The sequence below is a fragment of the Trachinotus anak genome, unplaced genomic scaffold (assembly GCF_046630095.1).
Source record: "Trachinotus anak isolate AG129_WGS33_773 ecotype Australia unplaced genomic scaffold, CSIRO_AGI_Tana_v1 ptg000034l, whole genome shotgun sequence".
Lineage (NCBI taxonomy): Eukaryota > Metazoa > Chordata > Actinopteri > Carangiformes > Carangidae > Trachinotus > Trachinotus anak.
This window is the reverse complement of record NW_027273885.1, coordinates 6,892,929-6,913,864: the sequence shown is the minus strand read 5'-3', so window position 1 is coordinate 6,913,864 and position 20,936 is coordinate 6,892,929. Positions and strand designations below refer to the sequence as shown.

The 20,936-nt window shown below is 39.1% G+C and overlaps 1 protein-coding gene across 1 annotated transcript; it reads right to left on the bottom strand.

Annotated features, from left to right (window-relative positions):
- Nucleotides 1-2,663: 2,663 nt before the first annotated feature.
- Nucleotides 2,664-20,915, bottom strand: LOC139614436 (beta-galactosidase-1-like protein 2). The gene is made up of 19 exons (XM_071471700.1): nucleotides 20,435-20,915; nucleotides 19,513-19,698; nucleotides 19,243-19,311; nucleotides 18,674-18,769; nucleotides 17,715-17,823; nucleotides 17,268-17,360; nucleotides 17,002-17,083; nucleotides 16,040-16,104; nucleotides 15,665-15,749; nucleotides 12,523-12,666; nucleotides 11,686-11,766; nucleotides 9,783-9,889; nucleotides 7,552-7,698; nucleotides 7,082-7,153; nucleotides 6,622-6,700; nucleotides 6,379-6,466; nucleotides 5,192-5,306; nucleotides 4,014-4,130; nucleotides 2,664-3,196 (listed from the first exon to the last, which is right to left on the bottom strand). The coding sequence occupies exons 1-19, from the start codon at nucleotides 20,536-20,538 to the stop codon at nucleotides 3,110-3,112; spliced, it is 1,926 nt and encodes a 641-aa protein (XP_071327801.1). The 5' UTR covers nucleotides 20,539-20,915; the 3' UTR covers nucleotides 2,664-3,109.
- Between the last annotated feature and the right edge of the window lie 21 nt (nucleotides 20,916-20,936).

Here is a 20,936-nt window from a genome sequence, read left to right as displayed (position 1 = left end):
CTAACGATAGACATCAGTAGCCGTGACGCCGTACGCCTGAACACTGTAACAAAGTTATTCTACACCTCATATAATAGAATCTCTCCTCTACTTGATAAATCATCCGTCTAGTGCAATACACAGTGGTGGTTCTTATCTAACATTGCCCGGCGGAAGGAGCTGGAGATAATTCAAACACTGAGCCTCTGTACTGGTGCCAGATTATCTCAGTGTACCACAGCCCCCCACCCTCCCACCCCATCCCACCCTACCCATCACCCCTTCAAAACACACAAAACACAAAAAACACTGCTGCAGTATGAAAACTTACAAAGACGTTACAGCCTCTTGGGCTCATCGGCCAGAGAAACCGTGTTATTACATATTTCACTTGGAATATGATAAGAAACACATTCAGACAATGGCTGCATTGTATCTCTCATCAAACTGGCTGTTTTCATTGACTGCATGATATTACACTGCACAGGGTTCGGCCATGGAGATCACAGACTGTCTTTGGATTAGTTCTATTCTTCAACTTGCCTCCCATTATTTATTAAAGATCAAATTTAATATATTTATGTATTTATTTCAAGTGTGGATGTTCAATGAAATCATAGCAGTGTTTGCCCTTAAATCTGTATTTCCCAGCTGCTCTCTAAAACAGCATGTGCATCTATGTTATACTGTACACAGGGATTATCATATAGATCAATCATAGGTTAGCGCTACCTACAAGCAGACACACGCACACCATCTACTTTATAGCACTTCTGTGAATCTAAGTCCTACTTTATTGGTTATTATCAGATTTTAATCTAAATGATTTATGAATCCGTCCGAAATGTTTTTCACACTGAAACAAATTTATAGTTGTAATCCAAAATGGAAAAAAAAAACAGTGTCTAAACAACTTAAACTGAATAGTACCTTTGAAAAAAAGTTGCATAATTTGTTTGCAATTATGTTTTCCTGAATGTTGCGGTATATCATTTACCTTTCAAGTGTATTTAAAATCCTGCTTTCATCCAATCCTAAATGTTGGTAAAGATGCAGGCATACAGATCAACGTGTGGTTGGATTGGTTAAAAAATATTCGGTGATGTTACTCCCTGTGGTATGTCCTGAAGCAGCAGAACAATTCAAAGGGCTTCACCTTGAAAGTCAAGTTGTTACAACGTTGTCTGACATCTGATTTGATATGTCTCTGATTCCAACAGATGACGTGTTGCGCAATATCTAATACTTACAAAGAATTAGTCTACTACGTATACAGTGCATCAACTTTAGCAGTACAGGTTTACCAGTATTTAATGTGAGCATTTCCCTCTGAGGGCTTCTCTAAGGCACAATACACTTTACACATAAGTCCTCTCTTTTCCTCATCCCCACTGTCATCTTTCACAGCCTCATGTGATTCACATTTTATGCATGTGACTCTTAAGGTTGTTTATTTGCCACAGCGGTTCTGTCTCCGAGAAAGATGTATTAGTTGAATCAAGAGAAATAAACAACTGAGCAAACAACCTCACCTGGTCCTGAGTATTCTGTCCAGTGGACGTCTTTGCTGTCTGTGTTGTGTGTTTGTAACCTGAGATGAGGAATATTTTGAAATTCTACAAATGCATTTAAAAAAAATAACACCCATTGTGAAATTCATTGATATTTTCTTTAATTCGGCAGTGGTTTTATAAAACTGACTGAATTTGGTTTTCCCAGCAATTCCAAGACAGATTTATATGACAAGTCCTTAGTAACAACTAGCTAGTCTTGTGATTTACTGTCAAATTGTACCATAAATACATAAGTAATAGCTTGTAAAGTTTCGGGACGTGTAAATAAGATAGTTAAGATGTAAGCTAGCTGTAACGTAACTTTAAAAAACATTAGCTTAAGGAGCCAAATTATATAACCCAAATGCTAACCTTTTCTAAATGTAGGTATTTTTAATTTAAATATGCATATAAGAAGAAATTATTATTCATACTGTTTAAAATGAGGGGAAATATAGGATCACTGTGCAAACGCATGTTAGGTTAGCATCTATCCAGTAATGTTGTTTAAGATTTATTTCAGATTTTCCCACCTTACATTTGTAGTAAACAGAGTTTCATCACGTGTCACATTAGACATGTTGACCATATTATATAATATTTTTTTTATATATATTTTTTTTTAAATCTAAAAGGGTCTTACATTATCAAGCTAATTGCTGTTGATGTTAGCTTACTAATGTGTGGTTATTCAGATAGCTATATAGCAAAATTTAGTAAAAGCTATTTCTATTTAAGAACTATACTGTTGTGAGAATCATTTTAATTTAGTGATGCATATATCTCCACTATGCAAGGTTTGCTTATAACTAGGCTAATTGTGAATTGCAGCTTGTGCAACTGATGTCAGGATTTCAACACCACAGAAAACCTGACGACCTATCAATTTATAGATCACCTAATGCCATTTCCAAAACTGCCTATACATCAAATGTGATAAATAACTGTGGCAGTACCAGGGCTGGTTAGTACTACATACAACAGATAAGTTTTCATGGAATGATCTTCAAACACAGCTTGTGAGCTTGACGCCTCTGCAAGAGTTCATAGCAGATCATAAGAAGGTCAATTTGAAAAGCAATCAGTGTTATATCAAACAGGCATGCAAAATAAATACAGGCGTTCTCAAGCTTCTTTTGCCTTCTGTGTCAGAAGCCAAACCCATCTTTATTCACACATTATTTTTAGTCAGCCTGGATGTAATTTTTAAATTAAATCTGAAAGAGGAAGACATTTTCAAATACTTTATTATAATCAAGATCATTTTTCAGTCTTGGTCTTCAATAATGCAGTATGTGAGTGGAGGTTAATGATACTGTTGCTTAATTGAATAAAAAGGATTCAACAGAATGTCATGAATACATGAGAAATTGCTGTGAGGAAGCTTATTCTCTGCTGAATTGGCATCTTCTGGTAGCACACAAAATGTCATGTTCACTGACGAGTCAGTTTTGAGTGCTGCTGGTTGCTGCTGCCGAGTAGATGAAACTCACGGCTGTCGCCTCAGTCCTGTCCTCCCCAGTTACTCTACCATCCACCTCCTCTCCACATCCACCCTCCCCTCTGACCTTGTGTCCTCACTGGACATCAACAGCCATGCCGTAGTCAGGGCTGCTGGCGAACTGGATCTTGCCATCTGTTTCCTGCTCTTCAAACACTATGACCTGTCATGAAGCAAATAACACCAGCTTAGCAGGTTCATGAAAGGACAGCAGGAGTGGTTGGTTGAGCACTAATGTCAATATATGTACACTATGAGAAGAAAAGTTGGAAAAGGCAAGAAACACATAGATCTAGTAGTTTCAAGCCTTTTCCAGAAAGTGCTGAAGAGGTCCACAGCATCAGAGCTACAGGGTGATGCTGTAATACTGTTGCTGCTGACCTGTGATATCCTTTTACTCAGCTGTGTTAGTGGACGTGTAGAGCAAATAAATTAACAAGCTAGATACAACTCAGATGACATGTAAATCTGCCACAGCTGCAATCCCTTAAATTTGTGATTTCAACAATAGAAAACGTAACCAGACATGACACTGAAATGTTGATTGACTGGTTAATGGGCAGAAAATTAATCAGGCGTCTATTTTGTTAATTGGTTAATCATGTGAGTCTTTCATCAAGAAAAAATAAATAAAACATTTGCCTGTTCCTCAGTGAGAGGTAAACATTTGATGCTCTGCTCTGTTTCATATCATTGCAAAATTGAATATCTGGAATATGTCACTTTGGGCTCTGGGATACAGTGGTGAGCATTTTTGATTAATTTGTGTCATTTTATTGACAAAACAGCCAATCGAATCATCGATAGTTCAGCTGATTATTGATAATGAAAATAATTTGTTGCAGCCTTAATTATGTGGATAGGTAGCTGTACCAAAGGACTTGTTGGGATTAGGTCATCAGTGCTAAAGCGTGCTATACGCTGACTGATAAAAGTATCCCCTGAATTGTTACCACATGTACATATAGATAAGATAGTACCTGGTTGTCCCCCCTGCGAAGCCAGGGGCCCGGGACATAGAGAGTTTGCTGCGGACCGATGGACCAGTAACGTCCAAGATTCTTGCCGTTGATAAAGATGACGCCTTTAATCCATCCCTGCAAACACAGGCAGTTTACCGTTCACCATAACAACAGGCAGGTTCAGCCAATTAAAAGCTAATGAGTTAAATGGGAAACATGTTGATGACTACCAACAACACATGAAAGGCTCCTCTTCTAATTTGATTTGCATCTTTTGCGTAATACATGCTGGGTTGTTGCTAATTACAGCTCTTAGCTTCTCTACATCCAGCACTGGAAACGTGAGTAACAATCAGTCAAGAAGCACTTGACTTAATCAATAACTGCATAATGTACAACTGCATAAGAATGGGGTCATCATCACAACACATTTTGTAAAGACCTTTTCAAGATCAAGATGTTCTCAATATCAGACTGAATGAAATTTACATATTTATGTTGTCCTAATATATCCATTGAATAGTGAGCAAGCACCCAATGAAGCCTCTCAAAGAGCTATTTCTCTGGGGACATAATCAAAATTTGGTTCGACTCCTGACTGGCCCGACTCTTTCCTGCATGTCATTCACTCTGCCCCTTTCCTATCACTCTCCACTGTCCTATCAAATAAAGCCCAAAAAATATCTTAAAAAACAGAATGAAGTAAAGACTAACTGGGTCAAAATAATAAGGATCAAATAAAGGATATGATGAATCTGAATTTCAGTTGTCTACATTTTTATTTTATCTACAAAGGAGAGCTTCCTGTATCTGCATGGTAAAGAAGTTTAATCCTCCTCTACCAAAATCATAGAAGCATGTAAATTATCTGTAACGACAAAGACAGATTGCTTTCTGTTAAATCCAGAGGAAGTAAAACTTGGCATAAAACTTCATTCATATCTGATTTAAATGCTTTAGCTTGATCTTTTTAAACTTTAATTTTCACTGAGAGTCAATGAAAGACTGGGCAAAATAACACAACCGCCAGTCACCATATACTAATGTTATCAAATAATAAAATAACTGTTACAAATACGATCACTTTCAAGATTTTCATGTTCCATTTTTACGCAATGTTGAGATCTTGTCATAGAGGTCATACATGTAACGTCAGTTTTTGAGGCTGTAGATTGCAGCGCTGTTGTCCAGCTTACAGGGAGTTTGATGAAAGTGTCTTTAGGGAAGCTGTTCACATAGAGTCTGGCCTGGAAAAACCCTGGGAAGGTGGGCCGCTGACGCATACTCATCCAGTGGCCTGCAGCCTCAAGTCTGTAAAAGGACAATACATTGCAGAGCACAACCCTTACAGTTTATACCTTTCAGAATAAATCCCTTGCTATAAAGGCATTCATTTCTCTTGTCTTGACTTTTAGGATACAAGCAGTGTATCATGTCATTCATCCAGCATTCATTTCCCTGCAATAAATGTCAAGTAGAAGTTTGGACATGGATGGTAGGGGAAATATTCAGATTTACTGTTGTTTTGTTTTGGCTATAGGTTATATTTTATGTCTAAGTAAATTCAAAAGGTTGCCACGATATAAGACTAAAATTCCTTCCTCAGTTATCTTAGTGTTTATTCATATTGGCCTTCAGGCCTTGACATTTTCAGGATGGTGCTGAGGTAAAGAAGTTGCAGTTTTGCAGCACATTGGGAGAGACCTGGAAACGGATGGAAAACATATCTGGAGAGTTGACTACATACAAATTTAACCCCCTAAACAAGCTAGAAGGTCAGAAAATCCTAGTGACCCTGATGTTTACTATCAGTGCAACATACAGGAGGTAATCAATTTCAGAAAACACCTAAAAACGAGGTGTTAATGACACAAATCTCATATGTGATGAACAAGAAGGCATTATCATCTTGTAAGGTGGAAGCATCATGAGGGAAATGCATTTGCATTTATACCTTGGGGTGCACTGGGCGAAATGACCTTATAATGCTAGGCTGTTGGAAAATTACCAGACATAATGAATATTATGAGACCGCGATACATTTAAGGTCCCCCACCACTTTTTTCACATTTTTTTTTTCATGTGGTGTTTTCATTATTGTATCCAGAAAGGTAAAATGTTCATGTTGGATATCTTGAACATTGCTAGCAGTGCAGATCTTAAATGGCTTCAACCGTGTAATCTACCCACTGTACTGGCTATAATTTAAAATGTTTAACACGAGATGCTGAATTGGAAGGCCGTGTTTTGATTCCATGTTGTTCCTACTGTAATTGTGTTGAGCAGGGAGATAATCAGCTGGACTGAATCAGAGGCAAGCTGGTTTAATGACAGGGAAACACAAACAAGGAGGGGAACTGGATAATAATCGAAAGACACAAACCTGTTTACAAAGCCTGGCTTCATATCAAGACTATGAATAATGAAGTCTCGGAGGAGCCGCTTGTTTAGCTCGATATCTCCAACCAGACCTGGAAGGTGAGTCAGAGCTGCTCTCAATTTTCTTATAGATCTTAAGACACTGTTAATATGCTTCTCTAGAGGTGTGCAGTGAAAAAGATCATTTCAAAAGACTTGTGTTGACTGGAACATTTACAAAGACATCAGTTTGTGGAACAATTTGTACCTTTGCGCTGCTCATCCAGGGTTTTCCCGTAATTCACTCTTCCACAGTTCTCCACCAGCAAACTTACAGTTCTTCTTCCCTACAGTGGGAAAATACATCAAACATGAGGCATTACTCAGATTCAGCTGAGAGATTAAAATAAATAAAGAAATGAAGATAGGGATAAATAATCCTTTCATCTGTTCTGATTTGAGTAAATGATAACGTCTGATACATTGAATTTGACTATTCAAATTTGTTAAGATAAACATTCATTTGATGATCTGCTGTTGGCTTAATACTGGGACCTTGCTGCCAAAAACATCTATCAGCATCCCCTGAAGCCTTCACATGCTGCCTGTTGTTAAATATTAACAACTTTATCTTTCTGAAAGAAGCTGGCAGCAGACTGGGTCTAAATTACACACAGAAGGATACACACACACACACACACACACACACACACACCCACACAAGGTACCTTCCCATCGGGGAGCGCTAATTCTTGTGTCTTATAATCCAGAACACCAACAAAATGTTTGTCCACAAAAACCTACCAAGAAAAAGAAAATTAAAAGCAGGAAGTCATATTGAAAAATGAAATGAAGCTGCATCAGAAACTGGCGTTTCTGAAGTGAACATACAGCAAAGAGAGAGACAAGACAACTGATGCCATGCAAAACAGATATTTTTAATCTGCATATGAATGAAATTTATTCAGACTGTATTCAGTTTGAACTTTTGAGAACTGCATTCTCTTACAACTGAGTGGCATTAATAATCAGACCAACTGGTTGCAGAATGAGCTTGTTAATTGTACTCCACAAGTACGGGGGTGTGACTTCTAACAAGCAGATTAAAGCTTTCCAAGTGCAAATGTTCTCACAAAGAAAAGTGCAAATGCGTGGTTGTGAATACATTACATCTGCGTGTCTGTCTTCCTGTCCTCACCAGTGCTCTGTCTCTGACGTTGTTCTTTGAGTTGAGGACTCCTCCGCTGGTGATGGCGGTCTCGTACAGCGTGTAGCCGTACGACTGACCATTTCTATTGTTGATAGGGAGATTCTCCATGTTCACTGGCCTCTCTGACTTCAACGGCTAAAGAAATATGCAAAAGAATAGTTTAAAGGTTTTTATGTGCCTCTAAAAACTGATGTTAAAATTAAGCGTCTGAAAAATGAAGGCAACATGGAAGTGCCAAAAACTGCAGTTTCTCAAATGACCACTTGAGGCTTGCTTCAAAAAGTGAGTCAGTCCCTATGGACTCCTGTGTTAAAATGTCCAGCTTTACAGCAGGAGTAAACATGTTTTGAGCCTGACACAAACATGGTTTTGGTCTCTACAGATAATTTCCCCCTTCATGACAACCTTATGGGGTTGAATTTTTATGTAACTCACCTGTTTAGATTTCATTAAAACTTAAAAGTCCTGGATAATTGAGGGCGCTGCCACATTGAGTGACATGATCACATGCTTGCCAGTAACCAGCATGAACCTGATCTCAGCTCCACACACACCCCATCTCTTTGGTTATTTCTCGATTAGCTGGGAGTAAGGCGGAGATGCCAAGATGGCGACGGCGAAGCAGCCCACACTGTGCATCAGAACCACTCTTCTGAAGCCTATGGGTGATGTGACGGAGGCTACGTCCATCTTTACATACAGCCTATGGTTAAAATGTGCTCCTGGAATTCATACTTTTCAAGATGTTTTGTGCCATGGTTACATAAAGTTTGCTCTATTTCAAGTGAAAACTGAGAATCTCAAAACAGCTCTCTCAGTGCAGATGGGATCTCATGAATTTTTTGCCACACAACCGCCTCCTTGCAGGACGGCTTCATCCAAAGTGATGATTCATCAAACCTAATGAAACTCTCCTGTCTGGCGTTCAGGGTAATTCTTTTATTCAGTAACGTTCGGTTTCCATACCCTTGGGAGGAGCATTATGCGCTCTTCACAAGACAATAAACACTGCCTGCTATGACACGATTAACCACCTACCTCCAAACACAGATACAATATCAAACTCAGACATCCCACTCAGTCTCTCTGAAGCTGCTGAAGAGAAAAATGCTCTTTTCAAACGGGGGCGTGCGGCTGGTCAGGGGTAAAGTAATTGTTGCCTCAGAGGGAAGCAAATTGTTGCAACGGGGAGTGAATAATTAATGTTGTAAGCAACTGTCAGACGTGTTACATCTGGTTTGAATATCTATGCTGCTGAGGAGCACGGTGTAAATGGCCGGACTATATTGGCGGACATGAAAGTGAGCAAGATATGATGAACACAGTGGGGGGAGATTGTCTTTCTCAGGAGTGTTATTCATTTATTTCTCAGTTGGTTCAGGAGGTTGAGCTGCAGTTGCAATCTCACTTTCAAATGACCGCAACCACATATCTACCTTGCCCTGTGATTTTCAGAGCTTCAGGTTATTTTTCTGTGTTTTTATCAAAAAATCTAAAATGGGATTTGCTCAGTGAATTTGGTTTATGCATTAGAGGAAGATATGCCACTGTATATCTTACAATTTCTGATCATTCTGGTTGCTCAACTGAACACGGATTTGAAAGTGACACATGTTGCATCAATCATAAAATCAAACATTTCAAACATTTTTATAGATAAATCTGAAGTGTTTCTTGCCAACAGGTACAGAAGCACCAGTGACTACAGTGTTTATCTGTGTTGTTGTAACCTGATGCTGGGGTTGTGCCTATCATTTGATAATGTTGATCGATTATGAAAAAAAATAGTTACTGGCAAGTTAGCAGATTTAATATGTGATAATTAAGGCAAGCAGAAATTCTGCCGTGAGCAGGCAGATGTGTCGAGGACCTTTTGCTACTGTAACTGTGGCTCCTGTAAATACACCTGTCCTCAGGCAGGGACTGTCTCAGGGAATCACAGCTGGGAACCTCAAGGGGAATGCAAGGCTGTTTGAGGAGGAGACCACATTTTTAAGTAGAATACAGATCACAACAGGCTTCACATCCACATAATTAACTGCTAATGTTCTCTGAGTTTATTCCATTGGCTTTTATGTGTTAGTCATGTGTGAAGTATTTTATGTACTACTGTTGTCTGTAAACAACCTTGTAGCTCTGTTTGGAGCAATGCGACACGGATGATGTTTACTATTTTTGTGCCTGGAATTTTTGGCACTCTCTGGGCGTCTGAAGCTTACCTTGTCAGTGAAATGCAGACTGTCCCACAGAGACAGGTGCTGCTGGATGACAACAGGCTGGTACGCTCTCCTCTCCCGGGGAGAGGGCAGTTCAGGGAGAGGCTCGGCTGAAAAACAAGGAGGGAAATTGAGGCTACACTGCAGTTTGTCTGTCTGTATATCCATTTGTTTTCATTTCCATTTCAGTTAGACTAACCTATAGCTGCAGAGAGGGGACTTAGAGATCAGAGATTTATGATCACTAAAATCTCTGAAAACCAAGGCTAAAAAAACACACATACATTAAAATACACATATTGGCAGATATGCACTTACATAATCGTAATTAAGAGAGACAAAACAAGAGGATTTCTTGCTAAATTAGAAGTTTAAAAGGATATTGTTTGACTACAGCTTGTAATAAATAAAGGAGGATTTTTCATATAACTATTGGCCTGATTAAGTTTAACCTGGAACAATTTACTCAAACACAAATAGCTATTAGACCTTGGAAACTGCTTTTAAGGCTCCTTGGGTGAGCCATTTACCCTCCACAACAGCATCCAGTTTGTGCTCTTTGTTACAAAAAAGTCTCTTTACAACGATTAACAGTGGTTGCTCATGCCCTCTAAACGCTGTTAAAGGTGTTAAAGCATACAGAGACACCAGCATACCCTCTGGAAAAAGCTTGACAGCCTTCCCTTATCACCAAGTGGTAACAGCTGGATCACTTAAGGAAAGCTTGGAGGATAATGGCCAACACCTTTCTCCAAAACGGCTCTCTAAATGCTTACAAGCCAGTGCCTTTGGTACAGTATATAATGTGTCAAATACAAGAGGGAAAATACGCTTAGACAGAGGTATGGAGATCTAAAATTTCTCCCACGACGAAGGACATATCAACCGAAATCATGCAGATGATCCTTTACAGCAATATGCACAGAAGAAGAAATATCTTGTTCAAATTTGCTCATACCTATTTGACTTCCTTCACAGAAGATTGTGAACTGATGAGTATTAACACCTTTGAATGGTGACATGCCTTAAGATGACCTGGTAACATTAATAACATTAACAGACCGTCTGCACAGAGTCAAGATGCATGTGCAGCTTGTTTAGTATTACATCGTTTTTTTGCAATTTCTGACAGCTTTGAAGTAATGAAAAAACCCCAAAGCATGTATGTCATAAGTCTATTTTAAGAGCCATGTTGTTGTCAAAAATCAGTGTTAGACCTCTGACAGATCAGCCTGAATCCATGCCAAGTTATGCAAAAACAACACCAAAGGGCAAAGAGTAACTGACACAATGTACACGATTTGACAACCAAGCAATAATGAAATATCAGGCTGATCTAATTAAAAAATTAGGTCATGTGTTTGTGGTTGCTATAGAACACAAAGCCTTCTCAGACTCTCTCTCATATCCAGGCCACTGCTCATTGTTCAGCAGACTGCAAAACGTAAGGATGAATCACGCACGGGCAGCCTTTCAAACTATCTTCAATCACCAGGACGCTGGATGAATTATTACTTGGTTCTGCTGGATTCAATCCCAGATTGCCAAAAGCTACATGTTCAGTGCTGGCCACAAAAAGCCTTCTGGCCCCCAACCACAAAATCCTTGTTTTACAAAGAGAGAAAACTGCATAAGCAATAAACATGATACAAGGCCTAGTATGTAATTTTCACAGGGAGCGGTGACTGAGGGTCTTTGACTTGGGCAGAAATCTCACACACATGCACGAACACACAGAAGCCCATATCTAACCCGTGCTTGTAATCATATGCAAAGTTATCCTGCTTTAGCCAACAGAGAACAGGTTCTACAAGGAGAATTAATTTAAATGGGGAGATGAAAGGAAGGGAGAGAAAGAGAGACAGAAGACGTGGGGCCCATCTCAGCAACAACACACAACACTCACTGTGGTAGTGGCTGAATAAATTCCTCAGAAGATGGTACTTGGTGGTGTAATCCCCAGCCTCGGATAATGGAGCATCGTAATCTGAAAGATAATGCGCTATCAGAACAGCAGGCTAGGGAGCCAGAGAGAGGCAGGGATGCCTCTTAGCGTGGCAGATGCTTTCACCGTGCTCCCCTATCACACATCTTGAGACAGCAGTAGTAGGCAGACACACATTTTGGGTTATCTTGACAGAAATTGGAGCCTTTTTGAGGCACAAAGGTAAAAGGCATTTAGAGGAGTAAACACGTGTATGAAGAGCGCTGAAGGTCAGAGGTGGCCTTCCCTACTGCAGAGCACTTTTCACAACTCTCCTCTTTCCTGAAGAATGAGGTCATAACAATGTTAAGTACCCTAGAGGAGGATATAAAACCCACTGTACCATCTTTAATTTACATTTCTCATGCATTTTATGAGGTAATGAATTCATTAGTGTGCTCTACATATTTAAATTTCTAAGCAGCCGAAGGTCGGAAGCTGCAGAGTACAGGATAAAATATCCTAATCATGTTTTCATCTACTGATCATATTCACATTTGTCTCAGCTGGTGCAATGTACATTTTGGTGCTGTATCAATTGGCAATGGGCTAACACTAGCATTTAAAACCCATAAGTGGGAGTAATTGTGAATATGGACCTGGTTAAAACACAGTTTTATGTCAAATCCTTGAGGCTTGAGTCTTGTTCAACCCTGACCAATCAACACTGTGTAAACTAATGTCTCCTATCTCTTAAAGGGATTTTTGTTCATTCAAATGTTACAAAATGCTGGTCAAATACACAATCGTAACACATACCGTAGCTTGTTACCATTGGTTTAGGTGCTGGCATTCCTACGGCAAAAGCCCCGTTCATGAAGCCAAAATTTGTCCCTCCATGGAACATGTAGAGATTGATGGACATGTCCAGTTTAAGGATTTCAGTGACCACAGGTATCATGTCTGTATCAAGTAAAAAAAAAAAACAAACAAACAAATACCATTTAATATGTATGCAAATCATTATTTTGATTTGAAAGGTGAGTAAAGGTGGGAATAATGAAGACAAAGATAAACATTTAGACCCATAGGTAACCATAAGGAGAAAAAGAAATCGATTTGAATTCAGTTAGATTTAACAAGGCAGAGCCACTGTTTCAATAATCCTATTGCCCTCAATTCTACTTCAATTAAAACATGGATGGACCCAGGCCACACATCCTATTACAGGTTACTATAATTCATTACAGGGCAGTACTCACACCCATGAAAAATTGCCTACTTCCCTGCACAAATTAGCTACCTATATTTTTCAGTGAACATGGCAGAGCAAATAATTAAGTATTCAAATTGGACTTCAGCAGTCAAATTGGACTGACTTTAATAATCTGAATCAAGGGCATGAGCCTTGGTGAATAACAATCGAGCAGGGTGAAAGACAGAGCCGGACTCGGTTGGTGGTGGCACTAGCTGTGACTGACTACTGGGTGTGTTTCAGTCTGCAGAGCACTGAACTGTTAAAGACATGAAATCCCCTCTGAATATTCCAGTGTTCATTTCATAGCTGTGACACTTTCTGTTTTCAAGATTTTATGTTCGAAGAGAAAATAGATAAAGCAATGAGACTGTTGGCCCTTTCATTTTCTGAACATTTTTTGTGACGAAGTGGACGGCTGCTGGGAGTAACACAGAGCTTCACTGTGTGTTTGAAGGAAGATGTTTCTGACAGCACTTGAAATGGTCATACCGAGCTGTGTGGCTGCCATTAATCTTTAGAAATGTGAAACAGGTGCTGTCATTTGTGTCATGAGTCCACATTATAGCAAAAATATCACCCTCCTGGCTGTAGCATGTGGAGCATGTATACAGCATGTTGGAAAGTAAATAAGTACATACTTGTACTTTAATTGAGTACTTGCATGTTATGCTACTTTTTACTTACAATAACAATAATCTAACAGCTATAGTTACTAGTTACTGTAACAATTAAGATTATTTAAATTGTTCTCTGCGATCACCTTTTCTTATCGAGACATTTTAGTTTATAATTGAGATCTAACCTCTTATTTTTTTAAAACGTGATAAGAATATTTCAACATGTTTTCAATGCAGATCAATTCATTTCAAGTTCTATTTTTCTTAATTCTACAGCAACAACATATCTCATACTTCAGTTCAGTCAGTTCTTTAGTTGGGTCCATTTTAATTAAACCCAATGGCATACTCTTTGTGCATTTACACAGCACTAAAATCCTCTTTACACACTGATGCATCAATAACAATAATCCAATAATATGCAGTTTATAACACTTTGAGATGGGCATGACCTTTGATACTTTAAGGTTTGCTCAAAATACTTTTGTTTTTACTTGAGTCACATTTGGATTCAGGACTTCTACACGATACATTGTTTTATTACTTACTTTATTACTTTATTTAAGCAAAGGATCTGAATATTTTTTCCACCACTGCTTGCAGCTAACACGATATGCAATCTTGCCAATAGTTTCAAAACTATTCCATTGATCGACAGTTGGTCCAATATGGAGCCAGGAAATGTAGCAATGCATCAACAAAGGCCAAGAAGATCAAGACTACTGGCAAGCAATGATCAAGTATGCAATGCAGTCTTAAAATCCTTCCAAAAATCTGTTCTCTAAATGTTTTATAATATGTTTTATAATATAGACTAATTAGACCATTAGTCTATAATATAGACTATATTATAGACTAATCAGACAGCACATAACTGAAATGTCATTCAATGCAGCCGTGGGCATGACAATCCCAGTGTGTATCTGTTTGTACATGTAGCTATAGCAGATGGGTACATGTGGATACAGAGGAAGTGGGAGGGCATGAGTTGAATGTGACTAACAACCTCATACCTGAGTTCAGTACAGTCAATGAGAATCAGTGCAGCACATCTTTGAACAATCCTGCACAAGCAAGTGTTTGAAAATCTGGCTACTGAACATCAAATATATGGCCCACAGACAAGGTGAAGCCGATGAGACACACACTCTGGTTTGTGATACTTGGCTCACAACCAACCATGCATGGAAAGTATATAAATCTCTGACAAAGCCACAAAACAAGTAAGAAATGACCATATGCTCAGCTGTACATCCCAGCTGCACTGAGTGGGAAGGAACCATAGTGTTAGAAAGACTGTTTTACACTCAGCTTGGAGACTTTATCTTACCCAGCCCCCACAGCAGTGAGTTTGTCCTTATCTTGTCTTTCCCCTGGCACAGACACTTTTTTATTCTCAGCTAAAAAGGTCTGTCTTAAGCCTTTCTTACCCTAAGGCTGCGAGACTCTGTCTTACCCTCAAGATGGTTTTACCTTTAAAAATTCTGTATTGGCTCTCAGCACAAAACCTGTCTTACCCCAGTCTCAAATTAGACAGTACTATCGACCCTCAACACAGACAGAAACCTAAACAAAGGCTCCATCAGTGGAAATCCTCATGTGAACATTTGTCTTACTCTTATCAGGATGTCCTCTATGTCCTGCAAAAAAAACTATCTTCCTGTCTTAAAGGTGCTATATGTAAGTTTTTCTTTGCCGATGAATGTGGTTTCTTGCTAGAAGCTTCAGTCGTCATTGCATTAACAAGACAAAAGGTTAGAATACACCCTCTGTTGAGCTTTACTTCTGGTACGCTACAGTGACTCACTATCACAAAGTGGTATGACAAGACGGGACGGGGCTAGCTGGTGAGCATGCTAAATTCCATAGAAGAAAAGTAGTGATGGAAATAGAAGCAAAACAAGAGGGCTCCTGGCTGGAAAAAGCTCTTGGTGAGTAAAGGAATAGAGTTTGATCGTGAACTCACAATGTTTCCTGTAAACTGGTAAGTAAACAGTTGTTAATGTTAACGTGACTATGTAGCGATAGCAAAAACCTACATATAGCACCTTTAAGTGTTTCCTACCTGTGTCAAAGCAAATCTTACCCTCAGCTGCATACACATGATGAAGGTTTCCCCAAAGATCGAACCAGCCAGACCAGTATTCCATCACCATCTTAGGCTTCTGAGGCTAGGGGAGGAGATGGTTTGGTGTTTTGGAAAGAAACACACACAAAGTTAAATACAAATACATCTGAATGACCTTTCGGTTTCTTTGTGTAGCTTTAAATGTATACAAGTAACCCCAAATTTTCACTTGAATATATGTGGACGGTCTTTTTATTGGAAGGAGCAACAGTTGCTTATGATGTGTCTATCCAGTGCAGTTTGATTAGATCTGAAAACTTGGAATGACTGAGGCATAAATTCCAAAAACATATATGGAAAAGCAGTGGGCAGGGGCACAGAAATGAAACTCACTTGTATTTCATCCAGATACTCAACGTCATTCGGCTTCAGTTTCTGAAAATTGACAGTTTCTAGTGCTTCAGGAAAAAAAAAACAAGGTACAATATTATGTCCTAAAAAACAGAAAAAGTTGCAAACATCACTTCAAACTAACATAAAAATATGCATTATTTTAGTGGTTCTTTGTTGTCTAAATACAACTTTATGGATTGATTATTGTTTAAAAAAAACACTCTAACGCTTCTGCACTTGTCTTGAACAAACTATTACTAGTTTCACATAGCACCTATGTTGTCCACATGAAACCAAAATATTCTTTAATTTACAAGGTTAAAAGGTTCTAATGTAAGCTTCTATGTAGCGGTCAACATCAACTATTCACATTGCAGTTATCTGCACATAATGTGCAAATAACATGCAATAAATATGCACGAAATATGTACAATTTATTAAAAAAACACAGCTGAAAATTGTATGAATCCCCAGAGGAAGATTTATTATGAAAATAAAAACCTGGTGGAGCCTGCACTGTAATCATGTGCATGATGAGTGCATTGTTTGTAGTGATAATAAAGAAAACATATCATATATACATATATATATATATATATATATGCACTTATCACAGTAAAGAGAACCCTTATTGTGAATAATACAATGGTTATTAATGCATGTGCATTAAAAAAGTGTACATGCAGCCAAATAGAAAATGAGAGAAAATGAATTTATTTCTGGCACAATATTCATGCGAAAGTAAAAAGAGCAGCTCTTTAGTACTACAGTACACAGAATCCTTTGTGTTTATAATCTGGTTCTGAACTGCAGCTGCCTGACGCTGGGCCACCCTCAGCTCACCTCTTGTCTTTGTGCGTAAAAACACTGCACGCTTACCACCATATTGAATATGTGTGTGCGCTTGTCTCGGTGTGTGTGTATGCACAAGCTTGTTTGTCTGTCAGCCCATCTGACAATACCTCCTTTCACGCCTCCAAGCTTTAGTCCTTCCTTGTTGTCTGAGGTCAGCAGCAGCTCTGTGATGCCCCTTGACAACAACGCCTGGGGAGAAGAGGGATTATGGAGGCAACTAAACGAAACAATGGAGGTTTATTCTGAAATGTAATTGTTGAATTTTGCTGCAACGTGGTGAAAGGGAGAGTGAGTCAGTAAAGGACAGCAAGGAGAACAATGTCAATAAGTGTATTTGTTCACTTCACTCTCATCTAAGATAATAGTTTCTTACCGCTTTGATGAAAGGCATGTATTCTTCATCTTTAGCATAGGAGCCATATTCATTCTCCACTTGAACTGCGATAATTGGGCCACCTTTAGAGTACTGCACATTAATTAGCCAGATAGACAGGACACATATTAGGGGCTGTGATAGCACTGTGAAATACGGTAACTGTGGTTACCATATGGTCAGCAGCAGGTAGTTAGTGCAAAATATTTTAGAAGGTGGTAACAAAAATATTGCATACAAGACAAATTAACTATTGTAAATGCAAATTCTATCATATTTCAACTGCATGAATTTGCTAGAAATATGAATCAACAGAAATCTGTATGCAGAAAGCCATAAAAACCTGAAATGAAATGGCTTCTCTATTTAGCATCAGTGTTTCTTATATTTTGTGCTTCAGTCCAGTTACTTTTCAATCCATTTCGATAGTGCTAAAATGGAAAGTACCTGATGCGGAACTACTCTCTTGATGAGTTGATTAAAGAAGGAGTTGACTGCATCAGTAAAACCTGGGTAGGTTGTTCTCAGTTTCATGTTTTGATCGCGCAGCAGCCAACTGAAAAGAAATCACAACAAAACCTTTTAAAATATCCAAAAGGCAACATATCAAACACGTTCCGCAAAGTGCTGTGCTGTGAGATCTGGTTAGATTTTTCTAACTATCAAAGATAATCACACCAACCTAAGCATGACTATCATAGAATACAGTGCAGAGGAAGTCATGCTTCACCGCGTTCGCCTCAAATACTCTGTTTTGATGATTATTAAATAAATATTACCTCAGCCTCACGCTCCCTTAAGGCAAGACTACTCCAAAAATACATACTTCCATGTCTTACTCTCTCCAACATTTACCCCCATTATCTGTCTGAATCTATTTTGATTACAGAACTTAATGAAATCCAGGGAGATGTTCCTGTCAGATTTAATTATGGTTCACTCTAATACCTCATGAAAAATCTGGTAAATCATCAGTTACTTTCATCTGGGTAACAGTTGTGTTAAATGTATATGATGTACAGTATTAGACATCATTGTATGTAAAGATGTGTTATCTTTTTGTCATATACTGTGTAAAACTTCAGTCTCACCAAGACAAATTCCTTGTTGTACAGTATGTAGCAATGCATCTGGTGAAACGGGCAAAATAGATGACAGCACGCTTGAAATAATTCACAAAACTAAACCATAAATTATTTCCAAGAGTTTAATGGAGTTAGCCTGTAGCAAAGATACATTTAACTAACAGATTACCTGACTGAACAATTCATTTCCAAGTCAATCCAAGGGATTAACTCAGCACCCCATTGGCTATTTTAAAACTATGCATTTCATTGTTTCTATGGGGGTGAAGCAGATACACAATATCTGCAAAGGTAACACATAATTACAGCTGTGACTTTTACCTGGGTAGTCCGCCTAAATCCCACTCTGCACAGATGTAGGGCCCTGGACGCAGAATCACCCAGAGGCCCATGCTAGCTGCAAGGCGGAGGTAGGCTCTGAGAGAAGAATACAAAATGTACAAAACGGTGCTCTCCTTAGAGTCTATTTATTATCTGTGAAGTCAGTTCAAAATATTTACAAAGGGACAGATAATACAGATAATAATTTTGATCTCAACCTGATGTGATAAGCATCTTAAAATAATTCACATTATTTATTTTCTTTATTTTCAAATCACATTTTTGAGAGAACATCTCATCATTGAACTAAACATGCCCGTAATCAAAACATGCAATGGACCAATGCCAACGTAATAAATAAATCAACATTCACCGGCACTGATAGTGCTCAACTACTTAATCAGAGGCATTTGGTAAGGGTAAATGTACACCTTCTCAGTAGTATCAAATGATTCAAGACTGTGGAAAGCTACGGCTTTTTGCAGTGCAACAATGCCATCTGCAGGAGTCATCTGCTCTCCAATAGAGTCTCTGAATTCCCCGCAAGTCCCCCCTCCATCATTCCTTACTCTAAATCCAGCTGATCCTCAAAGTTGAACACCCCACGCTCAGGCTCATGCAGGTTCCACGGCACATATCTGAAAAAAGAAATATAATAGTATGCTTTAATTAATGATTGCTTGGCTTTTAGTATCTTAATGCCTTCATGTTTTCTCATAATAGTAGTTTATAAAACTGTCACTCATTAATTTTGCCTTCTATACTTTGCTTTAATCAGATTTTATGTTATCTCTGCATAATCTGCAGTAAAACAAATATCTGATGTAGAAATAGCCTACGTTGTGAGAGTATTGAGGCCACAGGCCTTCATCTTCAGCAGCCTGTCCTCCCAGTAGGCTCTGGGGACGCGGAAGTAATGGATGGAGCCTCCCAGGATGCGGAAAGGTTTTCTCTCCAGAGTGAACTGAGACGAGTTGGCCCTCAGACCCTCCAAGCGGCTCATTCTTCTAGTCTCTGGGTTATCCCTGAGGGGCACAATACAATTCACAACTGAAAAAGCACTTGTTGAACTAATGCAACTGGGTTAGCGGCTATGAAGCCATTTGAGACACACTTTTCTGATGTGAAGCGAATATTCCCCTTCAGCAAAATATTTGAGACCATCTGTACGTCAGACATCTCCTTCATGAAACGGTGGCGGCAGAAAGTAGATGTTATGCTGGATGTGCCTCTCATGCATTATCACTCCATATGAATCTTATCAGACAAGGACAGGCCCAACCTTTGAACAGTGGTAAGTACATTATGAGCCTTCTGCTAAAAAACATGGTCCTGTGTTCAACTTGTCAGGTTGAATTATGGCAGATTATCCTGCATTTCTACTTGGTTTCTCATGTTACAGTGCTCTCCTCTACAGCCTCTGCACACCACTAACATAATCTCATGCTGATCAAAAGAAAAGATTTGAGTCCTGGTGAGTTGAAACACATCGCAAAGCACATTGATACTGAGCTGTTAAACTTAGATATGATCAGTGTCCACAGACCAACAGGTGAGTTTACCGGTAACTGCTTCTTTGCACAGACCAAGCAAATGCACACAAACACGCAAGGCAGCTGCCATAGGCTTGGCCCTAACTACCCTGCTGTCAACATTTCAAGTTTCAGTGGGCGGGGTACCCAGCCAGCGACGCATCTGCATGCATGGTTCATCAAGGGCCGATGGTTAAGTCACAAGTGGCTGGTTGAGCGTTTGTCTTACCTTGTGAACTGATAAGCAATTATGGCTCCGACAGCAATACAAAGCAGGAGGAAATATCTTTGCTTCAGGGACAGACGAACACCAAACACCGATGAGCTTTCCATCGGCAGTCACAACACGACTTCACTGACAGCTTCAGCCTGTGCGTTTCTTCCGATGAAAGCGCATAACAACGGTCCCATTCAGAAAAACTCTCCCCTCTTCTTTCCAGGCGTGTTGACCCGGTACAGTCCAGTCAAACGAGTCTGTCACACACCAGCTCTGCAAAACCTGTCAGAAGTGAAGTTCAGCTACCCCATATTGACCTAACGCCACGATATTCGCACTTCCGGGATTAATAATTAAAAAAAAACAAAGAATTGTCTATAGAAAAAGTTACAGTTGCTTTCCTGTTGTGAGAGATAATGTAACCAGTACTTTCAGAGGAAGATAGCGATAGTCCCTAAAATACGCCAACACGGGGCTGTCACTGCACGACTGTCCGTGGTTAGGGACCGTCATA

What these genes read in the sequence shown, in the direction of transcription:
- LOC139614436 (XM_071471700.1), bottom strand. Translation starts at nt 20,538, where the DNA reads ATGGAAAGCTCATCGGTGTTTGGTGTTCGTCTGTCCCTGAAGCAAAGA. An exon ending in AGAGAGTAGTTCCGCATCAG is followed by an intron (nt 17,361 to 17,714) that starts GTACTTTCCATT and finishes ATTAATGTGCAG; the next exon opens with TACTCTAAAGGTGGCCCAAT. An exon ending in ACCAATGGTAACAAGCTACG is followed by an intron (nt 11,767 to 12,522) that starts GTATGTGTTACG and finishes ATTATCTTTCAG; the next exon opens with ATTACGATGCTCCATTATCC.